The following is a 15,384-nucleotide window of genomic DNA, read 5'->3' on the forward strand; positions in this document are numbered from 1 at the left end:
AATATAATAGAACTGATTTTTAGTTAGCACATGGCTACCTAGAGTAAAGACCAGCTCCTTCTGGCTAAGAGTTACCTCTGTGACTAACTTTTCTTTTTTTTAAGGTATCATTGATATACAATCTTATGCTCAGGTTTCACATGAACAACATTGTGGTTATTACATTCCCCCCTATTATCAAGTCCCCACCACATAGCCCATTACAGTCACTGCCCATCAGCATAGTGAGATGCTATAGATCCACTACTTGTGTGACTAACTTTTGATCAATGACATGTAAGCAGAGGAATCAGGGGCAGCTTCAGGAAGTCACCTAAAAGCAGGAGTTCTCTATCTGGGGAGATTTTGCCTCCTACCCCTCAGGAACATTTGGCAATACCTGGGGATATTTTTATTTGCAAATCTGGGAAGGAGGAAGTCACCATGGCATCTAGTGGGTAGAGGCCAAGGATGGTGCGAAACACCCTACAGTACAGTACAAGCCTTTTCAACAATGAACCATCTGACCCAAATGCCGAAAGTACCAAGACTGAGAAACCCTGCCTTAAAGGGAGAGGGCATGCTCATCCTGCTCCTTCCTCTCTACTGCTGACTGGAGTGGGATGTGAAGGCTGGAGTCTGAGCTGCCATCTTTGACCATGAGGTGGAAGCCACATGTCAAGGGCAGTGAAGCAACAAAATAGAAGTAATCTGGATCCCTGATGATCCTGAAACTGCTGTTACCAGCTATGCATGGCTCACTGCCAGATTTTGTTACCAAAATCAGAATCAAGTTCTATTCATTTAAGCCTTTGTTGCTTTGGGTTTTCTGTCACTCACAGCTTAATTTGATACCTTTCTCCCTCTTGCTCCTTTTCCATTCTTGTCAGCTTCAGCAAGCCTCTACCCACCCAGCCCTTGCTCCTGGTCTCTCCTCCCTTAGTACCTGTTCATTGCTCCCAGGTTTCAGCTCCAGATTTACCTGAGTAAAGAAACTATATTCATTCATTCTCAGTTTGATATACTTGGAATTCTGATAATTGTTCTAAGACCCATCTTGTTGCAGATCTGAGACTATCACGTCCCACTCCTTCCAGATTCCCAGCCAAGCAGGCTCTAACTAGTCTTAACAGTAAACTGTATCAATTGGGTTCTAAACATTTCTTTGTAACCCATTTCTTTGTAAGCCATGTTCTCCAAGACTAGATGCTATCTGTAATGACTGCTACAGTGTGAGTGCCATCCCAGTAGAGTGGAGGCTTGACCAGTGGGAATGGACCTTGGCCCTTTCTCCATACAGGTACTACCAGCTGGGTATCAGCCCTGGTCATATTGTACCTGAAGAATTTATCTATCCATCCATCCATCCATCCATCCATCCATCCATCCATCCATCCATCCATCCACCCAACACATTCATGGGTCATGTTCATGGCTCTAGCAAGGAATCTGCTACAACAATACCCTGGAGGTGTTTCCATTCATCATTATTATTTACCACAGCTTAAAAATGACAAACCCTTGGCTACCAAGTAGATCGCCCTAAGAAACTGAAGGGAAGGGCTGGCTCTTCTCTTGACCTCTTTATGTCTTTACTTTGCTAGTATTGGAGAACTTGATATTAAGTAGCCCTTTCCTTTCTTGGATGTTAAAGCCTGCCACTACAGAGTGAAGAAAAAAGCCATGGTGACCTCACCACTATTTAAATGAATTCACAGTTATACAATCACACAATCAGGGATCCAAAAGTAAATCATTTGTATTCAAGCACAGATATTCCAGAACAAGGAGAGGAATTTCAGCCAGAATATTTGCCACTACTTGGGATTGTCTACTTGACATCTTGAACACATAATAAAATGCATAGAATGGATTGTTTCAAGGGGAAAGTGGGCAAAGACCAAAGAATAGTAAAATGAGGGGCATTTCAGTGGGCCTCATGTCCTTCAGATGAACTGGCATAAATTCTGAGTCTAGTTCCACATTTCAGAGTCATGACTGTCAGCCTGATGTGAGGATGGAAGCTTCCAACTCAGCCAAAGTAATTTAGTGTGAGAAGAACAAAGTTGAATCAATCCAGTTGTCTTCCTTTTCAGAATATTTGTTGACTGAAATAGAGGAGGAAGAGTATGGCTGCCATGTTAAAAGGGGGCAGGAATTAATGTTATATACACTATGGAAGCCAGCCTTCAAGGTGGAGCCCGGTACTTCCACCTCCTGATATTCACACCCACGTGTAGTCCCCTCCCATATTGCATTAGAGTTGGTCTGTGTGTTCAATAGAATACGGTAGAAATAGTATGAGACTTCTGAGGCTAGGTCGTGAAAGACATGTGGCTTCTGCCTTGCTTGCTCTATTGAAGCACTCACTCTGGGGGATGTAGCCTCATGGCGAGGTCTGTGGCCAGGAACTGTGGCATCCTGCCAACAGCCGGGTGAGGGGCCATCTTAGAAGCCGGTCCTCCAGCCTCAGTCAGACCTTCATGAGTGACCCTGAGTGTGCACCACTCAGCTGAGCTACTCCCCACCCCACAGAAACTGTGAGATAATAAATTTAAACTGCTAGGGCCTGGGGTCGTGTGTTAACACAGCAATAGGTAACTACTGTATCCCTTGTCATGTCAGTGTACATCAGCAGCTCAGTTAATCCCCATGATGATCCTGTGAAATAGAAATTTCCTCCATCTTAGAGGCATAAAGTAGGTTCAGAGGGACTAAGTGATTTCCTAGGGTCATACAGCTGCCTTCAATGCCCATGAACCACGTTGCCCAGTCACACCTGAGACTTTCTTTCTCTTCCTCCCACTGACCTACAGAGAAAAGCCAGGCTGTCCTGCTGACCGTGGTCTCGGGGTCAGGGATGAGATGATACCATCAGTGGGGAGTGGATGAGGGTCTGAAAACTACTACTGCCTACAGAAATTTTATTCTTATACACTCTATGAAGCAGTTTCAAGAACTTGGCGGAGACGAGGGGAAGTAAGTGGCATTCTAAGGCTATGACATAAATGAAAACACTAAAAGATGGATAATGTTTCTCGTAGAGTCAGAAAGCTAACGACAAATCAACAAGACCTTGAGACAAAAGGATGTTGGTACCATTTGCGGGTCTATGACAGACAAGCCATGGGGGAGCAGCTGAGGCCTGAAAGCATGGGCACCTCTTGGGCAGGATTTTCCTCGCCAGTCAGCTTGGGAGCCCAGGTGTGGCCATCGCCTGACTGAGGCCGGATGCCTTGTCGCTCAATCTGACTCAGAAGGAAGAAAGTGACCTGGTGCGATTTTTCTGCCTGTTCTGGAAAGGACTTCATCTATGTTCTGCTGGGCATCATTAACAATACAGACCTTGAACAACGTGGGAGTTAGGGGCACCTACCCACTGTGCAGTTGAAAATCCATGTGTTACTTCTGACTCCCCCCCAAAACTTAATTACTAATAGTCTCCTGTTGACTGGAAGCCTTCCTGATAACATAAACAGTCTATTAACACATATTTTCTATGTTATATGAATTGTGTACTGTATTCTTACAATAAAGTAAGCTAAGAAAAGGTGTTTTCTAAAATAGTTGCAAATATCCAATATACTTATTGAAAAATGATTCTGATATATTTATTGAAAAAATCCATGCATAAGTGGATCCACGTAGTTCAAACCCATGTTGTTCAAGGATTAACTGTATCTTCTTTTCCTCAGTTCTCCACACAGTGGAAATAAAAGAGCACGGTTTCCTCTGAGGTCATTTTTTTGGCCAATAAATCAGATTGATTCTGAGCTCTTTGATGGAGTTTGGGATTGCTCATTAAGGACTAAAATTAATGCTTATAACGAAGCCCAAGTGGACTAATGATAGTTTGAATACCTGAACCCTAAACCCATACTTCTCAAATTTAGTGCAAAGGAAATCACCTAGGAGACCATATTAAAATGTAGACTCTGGCTCAGCCCAGCCCAGTCCATCCTCTACCTGCCCTCTGTGTCCTGACCTGCACAACTATCCCCCACACACCCAAAGCCATATGTTGCCTCCTGGGGGCTTGATTCACCTTCCTGGGAAAACTCCACACTCCACCCACCCTGAAAGAAAAAATGCAGATTCTGACTGAGCAGGTCTGGACAGGGGCCTGAAATCCTGCATTTCTAAGCAGCTCTTGCGGGATGCCAGTGCTCCAGGCCATGATCATCACTTTGGTAAGGAGGGGCAGAAAGCATTCGGCCTCATGGACTGCATATGAGAATCACCTGGAGCTAAAAAAAATACTGATGCCAGGGCTGCACTCCCAGAAATTCAGCTTCAACTGGTCTCCTGCGCATCCTGGGCATCAAGATTCTAGTGTGTGGAGAGTGCGAGGACCACTGGTCTAAAAGCCTATGTCCAGTCGCTTACTGCTTCCCTACTGATCTCTTTCCTTGGAGAAGCGGCTGTAGTGCAGGGTCACTGTGAACCTGGGGACAGGCACTCTGCTTTCCCTATGCTGTCCCTGTGGTTTGCCTTCCCATCTGAGGACAGGGGCAATGACTGCTGCCTTAGGGGGTTGTCGTGACAATGGAGCACATTCACATATCCATAGAGAACTCAGAATAGTGCCTGGCACAATGTGTTATGACTTCATTATTATTTTCAACTGTGAAAGAATTAAGATGAGCTAAGTTTTAATAGATGGCTATCCATTGTGGGGCCCAGGAGTGGGGAAATGTCTTTGTTGAGAATTTGGAAGGAAGAGATTTGGGTCTGTGGGGGTGGAATTCAAGACCCACTCCTGAAACAGGGTCACTGAAAGCTAAACTAGGACCCTGAAGATCAAGTTCTACTTCCGTAATATCATTCAGGCAACATTTACAGGGTTGCCCAGTGTATAGAGGGCAGTGTGCTAAGTCTTAGGGAGAACTGCCTAGATTTAGAAAGTAAGGGTCTTCAGCTTTCAAGAGCTTCTGGTCTAATGCAGAAGGTAAGCCAAGTCGGGTGGCTTTCTTATTATCCATAGGACTCATCCATTTACTCAACCACTATCTAAAGGAGCTTGCTGTGAGCTAGCTACAAGGCAGGTTTCCTTCCTCCAAGATTCTTAACAGTCTGTGGAAAAATACAGAAAAAGAAATAGAAAATTATACAGCTTCTGGATGCTTTGGGAACCCGGAAGAGGAGGCCCTCCACACCACCAGACTAGGCTGGAGAAGAATGTCTGGGAAAGTTCTTGGAGGAAGTGACGGGCTGATCGATTCCAGGCCCATAGCCTTGCATCTGAAGTGTTTTAGGTCTTTGTCCCACTGATCCTCTCAGACAATGCAAGCCCGTTTTCTCTATCTATCCATGCTCTAGTATCTAACTTTGCTCAAGTTTGCCAGGTACATGGGAGCAAAGACAGCATTTGTCTTCTTCACCAAGGTAGCTCCAAGGACACTGAGCTGTGCTCAATGCTTCAATGAATAAATGTGCTCTTTGCAGGTTACAAGCCAGTCAGCCTTGGAGACTCAAGCCAGGCTTGGCCTTTGTCCAGCCATCTCAAAAGCAGGTGGTGACTGCCACCTACAGGATGGTCCTACATCCTTCCTGAGCTCTACTAGGCTCTGGAAGCCTGGTCAGCAGCCCCAGTTGATGAGTCAAAAGGTCTGGAATTGCTGGTATTACCTGCCACATAGTATACCTACTTCTGCCTCAGTTTCCCTTTGTGACTAGATACCCTCTGTTAACACCAGCCAGTCGTTTAACCAGCAGTTCCTGAGCCCTCCTTCTGGGAGCTGGATCATGTTCCATTTATCCTCAGCTATGGTCTTGTCCTTTTGTGAAAGGGCTGATGGCAGAGAACTATGGAACTGATCCAAGCCACCAGTTCCCTGAACCCCGGTGGCCTCCTCCACCAGCACCTGCTGCACATGAGGCCAAATGAGCTGCCCCTTTATACACAGTGCGCTGGCCTGCTCAGTCTCTGCTACTTTCCCAGCCTGCCTATCCTTTCCCAGGCTGCTTGTGAACCCCTGCCAGCATTCACTGCATGCGAGTTGTCTCTAGGGTAGACAGATCTTTTCAAATTTAGCCTTCCTCTCTAGTTCCTACTTTTAGGGTGTAATCTCAATCTCTCCCCTGAAGTCCCGTGCCACCTGCAGTACTTCACCCGGAGACCTTTTCCCCTCACATCACAGCTGTTGTATACCTGTCTTCGCTTCTGTTAGGATGTAAACCAGGCACATATGTTTTTTCTTTGTATGTCACTAGACCCTGAATTACTGCTTGTTGAAGAGATGAAGAAGGCAGGAAAACACCAAGTACAAATTAAATGGAATGTAATAGTCTCCCTAACCCTCAGGCCCCATTCTATTCAGTCTGCACACCACTCCCTAAATTAATGGTTCTACAGCTAGCCATTCTCATGCCAAAAGAAACTAGCAGCTCCCTATTGCATTAAATTTATATTCTTCATCCAAACACCCCCATTGCCACATCTTGTCTCCTGATACTTCAAACCCTCACCCCTAACTATACTTCCATAAAGACTCATTTGTTCCTCTTTTCCAACTTAATATCTAAATTTCTTCATCCTGAAAGATTTTCTTTTATTTCTCCTATTCCCATCTTGTCACCTAGAATTTGGTTATTGGCCTGCCCAGCTGAAACTCCATGCTAAGACTTTTTAGGATGGAAAAGGCCATAATCTAAGTGTTAGGAGCAGATTGTGTCTGAAGAGATGAGTTTTCATAAATCCTTTAGGAGTCAATTGCATCCTTGTTTTGGGAAACTGTAGTTACACAAATAACAAAAATCTGCCCAAGATTCTCGGGGGTCAGAACTGTGAGGAAATCATGAAGCTGAAGGTAAATGTTTTCAGTCTGAGAAGCTGAGTTTTGCTGTTTGGTAATCGGGATGGTGTCTATAGTTGAGTAGGAGTGCTGGTAGAGAGGTGGAGAATGTTTTTGGAGTTGCAACAAATTTCACGGATATGTTCCTGCAGGCTGTGGGGTTTCTTTATTGAGAGTTGCTTGCTAATAATAACAGCAGTTGTTACACACTTACCATGTGCCCGCCCTGAGATAAACCCTTGCAAATATTCTCCTGTAATCCCACAATTTTAGGATTTTTCAGGTGAGGAAAAGAAGGCCCTGAGAAATTAAGGATCGTGTCTTGCAAATATGAGGTAGCCAAAATATGAACACCTTGAGTCCAACTCCACAGCCTGTTCCTAGCTTCAGAGCCTATATTTATGTCTTAAAAATCTCACCCCTTTAAATTTCTTTTTGGGATATGTTTTATAATTAGAATAGTAGTAGATGCTTCTTATTTGACAGTGCAAACTCAAAAACATTTTACTGGTAGAGATGCCCAATCACATTTTGCCACTTTTTCATCGTGCATTATTTGCTTGTTGTTTCATATTCATAGGTCATATTTCGCCCAAGGAATTCGGAGTCTCCTTGAATTGTGGCTTAACCTTCCACTCTTACCTCCCACAGAAGGCCCAACTGTATCCTCCCTAAATACTCATTGAATTGAATTGAACTGGTACTCCAATGACGTTCTCCTTCTGGAGCAGAGCAAAGCTAATGAAAATAATAACAATATAGTAGATTAAGTTTCTGGGGAAGGTGGAAGCTGCTTCCACTATTATAGTGTTCTATTATAATAGTATTATATTTCCACTGTAAACAGAACATAGTAACATAAAAATAATTTTGCTGTACAAACATGAGAAGTGCTACTGCAGACCCCCAGAGGTGTATAATTGATTTGAACTTTAAAACACCAAAATGAAGCAAGCAGTGTTTAATTTAGGGCTTTGCTGTCCAAGGTAACTTAAAATTGCAGCTGTAGACAGCTGTGTGCACATGGTCATAGTCCATGCTTTGGGTCCCTCTGCCAGCACGAAGGAGGGAAGGCCTTTTTGTACTTGCAGGAATTCTTAGTCCAGGTTGTATAAGTTACTGTATGTACTGCCTGAGAAAATTCAGCTCTCAGGTTTCAGAAAGGGGAGGACAAAACCTACTAGATCTTTCTTCTCAGATGGCAATTAAATACACATTCTCATTCCTTTTACATGCTCACATTGCTGCCTCTGAAGCTAGACTCACTATAAGCCACTTATATAGAACACTCACTGAAGACTCACTGTAAACTGCTTATTACTCATCATACAACATGCACAGTGCTTGTTCTTCTGTGACTTCCCCAATTTCTAAATTGTAAGGCATCACAAGTGCAACCTGATCGCTCACAGAGTTGATCACATAAACCTGGTTTTCCCACACTACCTGCTAACCCTGTATCTTGGTAATGTTTTTCATCATACAGACAAAAAGGGTTTGGTCTCAACTAGTGAAAGGGATAAAAGATCTAAAATTCTTTGTTGAGTCATAAAGTGTAATTAAGGACACACACAGCTTTCCTTTGCACGGGTTTCTTTCTCAGATCCCTCTTCACAGAACTGTTAAATGTGCTTGAATTGTCACTGAATCATGTCAGTGACTCATTTGAGAGTTGGCTCCAACACCCGCAGGCAGAATTCCTCTGCAGGCTAGTCCCATAAGTGCCTTGAGCATTTCTTCCTCTGTTCTCCAAGAACCAGTGGAAACTGAGATGCCACCAGAGCCTGGTACATTACGGAGGTCAATAAAGATTTATTTAAATATGATTTAAAGTCATACTCTATTTTAAAGGCTAATTTTGTATATATGAGAATTCCTGCTTTGTATGTGAAGATTTGTTTTATTTCATTTATCTTAAAGGGGGTAAAACAATGTTATACCTAAAATGTTTGTTTTCAAGGAACTTCATATTATGATGGAATGAAACACACAGGCCTGGCTGCACTCAGGGTACTGTTACTTTCCACTTGGACAGGCAATCCACTATGAATCCTTAGCATCCTTTCAAGTTCTTGCAAGTAATGCTAAGAATGCAAGACCCTGCTCACTTGGGTCATTTCTCAGGGTTGTGTTTGCAGTGAGCAACCTGGAAGGGTGAGGGGATGTCTCCCTATAGGACAAACAGCAGGCTTGCTTACTGACCTGCTGCAAGTAATGCTAAGAATGCAGGACTCTGCTCATTTGGGTCATTTCTCAGGGTTGTGTTTGCAGTGAGCAACCTGTAAGGGTTGAGGGGATGTCTCCCTAAAGGACAAAGAGCAGGCTTGCTTACTGACTGCTATAAAACGGTGGGGACCGCAAGCTTATCATTCTTTTCTGTAATCCAACCCATTTTGTGTTCAAGCGTCCATCTGGACTCACCTGCTTCGTTCCTGAGAGAACTGGGGTTCAGGGAACCAACACAAACACGTTGATACTCTGGCTACTGCTTCTGCCCTAACAGCCTTTCATCTCTGATCCCGTGGTCTCGCATGTTCTGACAGCATCCATGAAACTGAGAAGCTGACGCGTTAGCTTGCATGCAATAGGATAAAATCTCAAAACCGTTAGTTCTTGACACTTACTAGCTGGGTATTACTACCCAACTCATTTAACCTCTTTTAGCTGCAGTGTCCCTTTTTTACGAAGAGGCCGATAGTACCTGCCTCACAGTAAGGTTGTGGGGTTACGTATGAACGTGAAGCTCCCTACCACACTCTACTCTTCCTGATAGACTCCTTCCCTCTTGACAACACTGACAGACTGCTTTGTTGCGATGTTTGTTGATGCTAGGCAGGCAGGAACGGAGAGAATCACAGGGTGGGTTGTGCGGGTCTTAGCTTGGTGCAGCAGTGAGTTGGGGGGCGGGGAGAGGTGAGTGGCTGCGTAGCAACCATGCCGTTTTTTAGATTGTCTATTTCAAGGTGCTTCGGGGCCGTGCCGCGGGGAATTACCGCCCCCTCCTCCGCGCGAGCTATCGGATAAGCAGCGACGCGTCGGGCCGAGCAGCTCCTGCCCGCCGGCTCGCTCCGCAGCCCTCGCTTCCGGGCCCCCGCGCCGCGCGCACCGCACACGCATGCTCCTGGCGCTCCCACGCGCGCGTTGGCCCTCCCGGCCCCTGCCAGCGCAGCCGCGTGCTCCGGCACGCACGGAGGCCGCGTCCGGTACTAGGACGAGCTTTTGGCGGATGCTGCGGCGTGGGGCGCTTAGCCCCCCTCAGTCCACCAGAGCCCGGATATCTCAGATATTCGGCTCTGGGTCTGTGGGGAGAGAAATGCAACCCAAATCCCATGGTACCGAACCCGCGCAAATACGCACAAGCACGCACACAGACGTCGCCGCGGCCCGCCGGGCCAGAGCCCGAGGCCTGGGAGGGGCCGCTGCTCGAGACCGGCTGCTGAAGGTGCGACGTAAGCTCAACGGCCGGTGCGGGGTCTGCGGAGCCGCGGCCGGGTCGGGACCGGGCGTGGCCAGCCGCGGGAGAGACCCGGTAGGCGGGGTTCGCGGCAGGACGGGAACTGGAAGAGAGCGGCGTGATTTGCTCTGCGCGGCCGGCCGGGTGTGGCGGACTGGCGGAGCCTTTCGCTCGCGGGCTTTCAGACCTTGTCGGCGGGCGGTTGCCGGGCCTGTGTTTGGTGGCGGCTCTCCAGGGTGTCCATGGAGGTCCCAGCGACACAGACGGACGCCCAAACGGACGTTCAGGGGGTAGGGGCCAGGACGCGAGGCCATAGCCTCTGGCTTAACACGGCAAATGCGCAGAGACTCCAACAGGTGGCTCCGTGGCGCAATGGATAGCGCATTGGACTTCTAGAGGCTGAAGGCATTCAAAGGTTCCGGGTTCGAGTCCCGGCGGAGTCGAGTAGTTTTATTTTTTTCCCTGTAATTTATCTTCTAGCCCAGTCACCTCTCCAACTCCTCTCCTTTTCCTGGACTCTTTAACTCGCCTCCCGTCCTCTGCACTGTTTCACTACCGCTTTCGGCCCCTATGGCCCTTTAACCTCAGGGTGCCCGCTCGGTTCGCCTCCCGCCCGCAGCTGCCCCTGCTCGGTGACTCAGGGCCTGGGGCAGGCCGTTTGCGGAGCCTGAACCAGGGACTGGGAAGAGCGGCGCCAGGCGGCGGCGAAGCGGGGCCTCGCGGTGTCGGCATAAAGGAGAGCGCGGGGCGGGCCCAGGTATCAAGTGCTCCGGCGGAGCTGCCCCCACGCTTCGCCCCACGAAGGGTGACACCGCTTCGTCTTCAGTGCGATCGCTGCTGCTAGGGAGGGGCCAGGGAAGGACGAGGAGACACGCCTCCATGCTGAGCTGCGCCGTCCCGGCTCCCTCTCCCTCGGGCCCACGACATGTCCCTCGGGCTTCAAAATGGTCACAGACTCGAATCTTAAGTGGGATCCTGTCAAAAGTGCAGATTGCTGCGGGTCACTTCGAGCCTTTAATTCGGTCGATCAGGGGCGGGGCCCAGGAGTTTGCATTTCTGATAAGACCTCCCGTTCCTGCGCTATGATTCAGAGATAACTCTTTGCGCAGAGATTACTTTGCGCCAAGATTAGGGTTCCACTTCCCTAATGTTAATGAATCAATGGATGAATGGAATGTCAAGAGTTCTTTGTGCAAACAACCCAAATCGTCAAAAAGGTAGAGGGAAAAGTAAACACCCTTGTTCTTCCTATATTCCAGTTTTGCAATTCTCTATAAGCTAATAGTGAAAATGGTTCTTGGAAATGTTTTCAGATTTATGCACGTCAGCACTTTTATATCTATTGTGTATGTTGTTACTGACAGAGGTGATACACAATTGGTAGTGTGCTGTACTTGCCCTTACTCTAATACAGGTAGTTACCTTGTGCCGTGTACATGTGTATCTATTGATTTAACTGTCCCCAATAGTTGGGCATTTGGGTGTCCAGTATTTTCCTGTTAAACACAGTGCTTCAGTGAACTTTCTTGTTCTTACATTGTTGTACACAAGTGCAAGAATATCTGTAGGGTAGATTCCTTGGAAGTTCAGTTGCTAGGTCAAAGGTTTGTTTATGCATACTTTGATAGATGTTGCCAAATTGCTCTCAGAGAGATTGCACCCATTTTACTTTCACTGGCAAAGTGTGAGGGTGCTCATTTCCCCACAGCTGACTAGGGGTTCCTATCAAACATGGTTCCTCGTTGTACTTTCAATTCATGTCTTCTATTATTAGTAAAGCTGTGCATCTTTTCACACATAGAATAATGTTTACTTTTTTTGTGATTTATTTGTCCTACTAGAGTTTTGCTCATTTTCTACTGCATCATTGGTCATTTTCTTACTGGTTTGTAGGAATTCTTTACATATTAAGGAAACCAGCCCTTTATGATATTTGTTATAATTCTTACTGTTTTTATTTTGCTTATGGTATTTTATTTTTTGTCTTACAGAAATTCATGTATTTGAATTTATCGATCTTTTCTTTAATGGTTTCTAGGTGTGAGGCTCTGCTGCACTGAGATTATTACATCGTGTTCTATTTTTATACTTAAAATATTTCTTTTGTATAAGGAGTGAAGTGGGAGTTTTGTCCCAGAATCACTGATAACAAACACTCCTCCTCTTCTACACTAATTTGAAATTCAACTTTTATCATTTTCTAAATTCCCATTTGTATTTGGGTTTCTGGAGTCTCTATTCCATTATGTTTGTTCTGATTCATCAAAATTGTGCTGTCTTAATATTGTGCAGAAAATAAACAAAATAGAAAACCCCCTAGCCAGACTTACCAAGAAAAAGAGAGACTGTACACACGTAAACAGAATCTGAAATGAGAAAGGAAAAATCACAATGGACACCACAAAAATACAAAGAATTATTAGAGATTACTATGAAAAACTATATGCCAACAACAACCTAGAAGAAATGGACAACTTTCCAGAAAAATACAACCTTCCAAGACTGACCCAGGAAGAAACAGAAAATCTGAACAGACCAATTACCAGCAATGAAATAGAACTGATAATCCCAAAACTACCTAAGAACACAAATCTTGACCCAAATGGCTTCACGGCTGAATTCTATGAAACATTTAAAGAAGAGCTAATACCCATCCTTATTAGAGTATTCCATAAAGCCAAAGAGGAGGGAATACTTCCAAATTCATTCCATAAGGCCAGCATCACTCTAATACCAAAATCAAAGACACCACAAAAAAAGAAAATTACAGACCAATATCCCTGATGAACATAGATCCTCAACAAAATATTAGCAAACCAAATTCAAAAATACATAAAAAATATCATCCATCATGACAAGTGGGATTATTCCAGGGATACAAGGATGGTATAATATTTGAAAATCAATCAACATCAATGACATCAACAAAAAGGATAAAAACCACATGATCATCTCAATAGATGCTGAAAAAGCACTTGCCAAAATTCAACATCCATTTGTGATAAAACTCTCAACAAGTGGCTTTAGAGGGCAAGTACCTCAACATAATAAAGGCCATATATGACAAACCCATAGCCAACATCAAACTTAGTAGTGAAAAGCTTTCAGCTTTTCCTTTAAGATTGGGAACAAGACAAGGATGCCCAGTCTCCTCACTTTTATTCAGCATTGTACTGGAGGTCCTTGCCATGGCAATCAGATAACACAAAGAAATAAAAGGCATGCAGATTGGTAAAGAAGAAGTTAAACTGCCACTGTTTGCAGATGACATATCATACATAGAAAACCCAAAAGCCTCCACCAAAAAACTATTACAATAACTGAATTCAACAAAGTTGCAGGATATAAAATTAATACACAGAAATCTGTTGCATTCCTATATACTAACAACAAATTAGCAGAAAGAGAAATCAGGAAAAGAGCTCCATTTACAACTGCATCAAAAAGAATGAAATCCCTAGGAATAAACCTAAACAAGGAGGTGAAAGACCTATACCCTGAAAACTACAATATACTCATGAGAGAAATTAAAGAAGACACCAATAAATGGAAATCTATCCCATGCTCATGGATAAGAATATTGTCAAAATGACCATCCTGTCTAAAGCCATCTACAGATTCAATGCAATCCTTTTCAAAATACCAACAGTACTCTTCAACAAACTAGAGTGAATAGTTCTAAAATTCACATGGAACCACAAAAGACTGAATAGCCAAAGCAATCCTAAGAAAGACCAAAGCTGGGGGATTACACTCTCTAGCTTCAAGCTCTATTACAAAGCTACAGGAATCAAAACAATTTGGTACTGGCACAAGAACAGATCCATAGATCAGTGGAACAGAATAGACAGCCCAGATATAAACCCACACATAGACAGCCAATTAATATATGATAAAGGAGCTGTGGATATACAATGGGGAAAAGAGAGCCCTTTCACAACTGGTGTTGGCAAAACTGGGCAGCTACATGTAAGAGAATCAAATTGGATTATTGTCTAACTCCATACACAAAAGTAAACTCAAAATAGATAAAAGACCTACATTCGTTAAGTCATGAAACCATAAACTCATAGAAAAAAAATCTCTTGAATATAAACATGAGCAACTTTTTCCTGAACACATCGCCTTGGGTAAGGGATATTAAATAAAAAATGAGCAAGTGACTACATCAAACTAAAAAGCTTCTGTACAGCAAAGAACATGATCAGCAGAACAAAAAGGCATCCTACAGTATGGGAGAATATATTCATGTGACTTACCAATGAGAGATTAACATCCAAAATATACTAAGAACTCACATGCCTCACCACCCAAAAAACAAATAACCCTATTAAGAAATGGGCAGAGGATATGAACACTTATCCAAATAAGAAATTTGGATGGCCAATAGGCATATGAAAAGTTGCTCCACATTGCTAATCCTCAGGGAAATGCAAATTAAAACTACAGTGAGGTATCACTTCACACCAGTTAGGATGGACAACATCCCTAAGACAAGAAACAACAAATGCTGGTGAGGGTGTGGAGAAAGGACGACCCTTCTACACTGTTGGTGGGAATGTAAATTGGTTCAACAGTTGTGGGAAGCAATATGGAGGTTCCTCAAAAACCTAAAAATAAAAATACCATTTGACCCAGTAAAACCACCCCTGGAGATGTTATTATTTTTCCTTTCTGTATGATGTTTTCTTGTAACTGCTATTTCTAAGAATGCATTCCATGAATTTATCCATTACTCAAAGTTTTATTGAACTTTACTATATAGACCCCTCTCCCCCTCTTCCCTTTAAAACCCTATTTATCATCCAGAAAAGTACGGCCTCTTGTCTGACACTGTTACAGTGACCTGTAAGACATTTTCCCAGGTCGTTAATAGGAATAATGGTGTTTCTCTAACGTAGTTGGTTTGTTTTTCATCTTTTGGTAGAATACTGAACACAACTGGTTTTTGAGGAATCTCAGAGCCTTTATCAACTGTTTCACAGGATCTTCTTTTTAATGTCACCCTGACCACCTTATTTCTTCCATCCTTACTTTCCCTAATATCCTCACTCAAAAAGCTGTGTTGTAAGCATTTTTTATAAGCTGCTTAAAAGCATTTTGGAACAAGATGAGGTATTTTAGAAATCTTTCAAAATCTTTAGGTATCCTAAAGGC

At 44.1% G+C, this 15,384-nt stretch overlaps 1 protein-coding gene and 1 non-coding gene across 4 annotated transcripts in view; one reads left to right on the forward strand and one right to left on the reverse strand.

Annotated features, from left to right (window-relative positions):
• Positions 1 to 10,575, reverse strand: part of LOC118968308 (uncharacterized) — a 46,459-nt gene extending 35,884 nt beyond the window's left edge. For all 3 annotated transcript variants that reach the window (XM_073234312.1, XM_073234313.1, XM_073234311.1), the window contains exon 1: positions 10,141 to 10,575. In XM_073234312.1, the coding sequence (XP_073090413.1) occupies positions 10,141 to 10,541 (401 nt within the window). In that variant the 5' untranslated portion in view covers positions 10,542 to 10,575. The remainder of the gene's footprint in view (positions 1 to 10,140) is intronic.
• Positions 10,576 to 10,585: 10 nt separating this feature from the next.
• On the forward strand, positions 10,586 to 10,670 carry TRNAR-UCU (transfer RNA arginine (anticodon UCU)). The gene is given in 2 exon segments: positions 10,586 to 10,622; positions 10,635 to 10,670. It is a non-coding gene; the product is annotated as a tRNA-Arg (tRNA).
• Positions 10,671 to 15,384: the final 4,714 nt, after the last annotated feature.

This window comes from Manis javanica, chromosome 4, assembly GCF_040802235.1.
Source record: "Manis javanica isolate MJ-LG chromosome 4, MJ_LKY, whole genome shotgun sequence".
Classification (NCBI taxonomy): domain Eukaryota; kingdom Metazoa; phylum Chordata; class Mammalia; order Pholidota; family Manidae; genus Manis; species Manis javanica.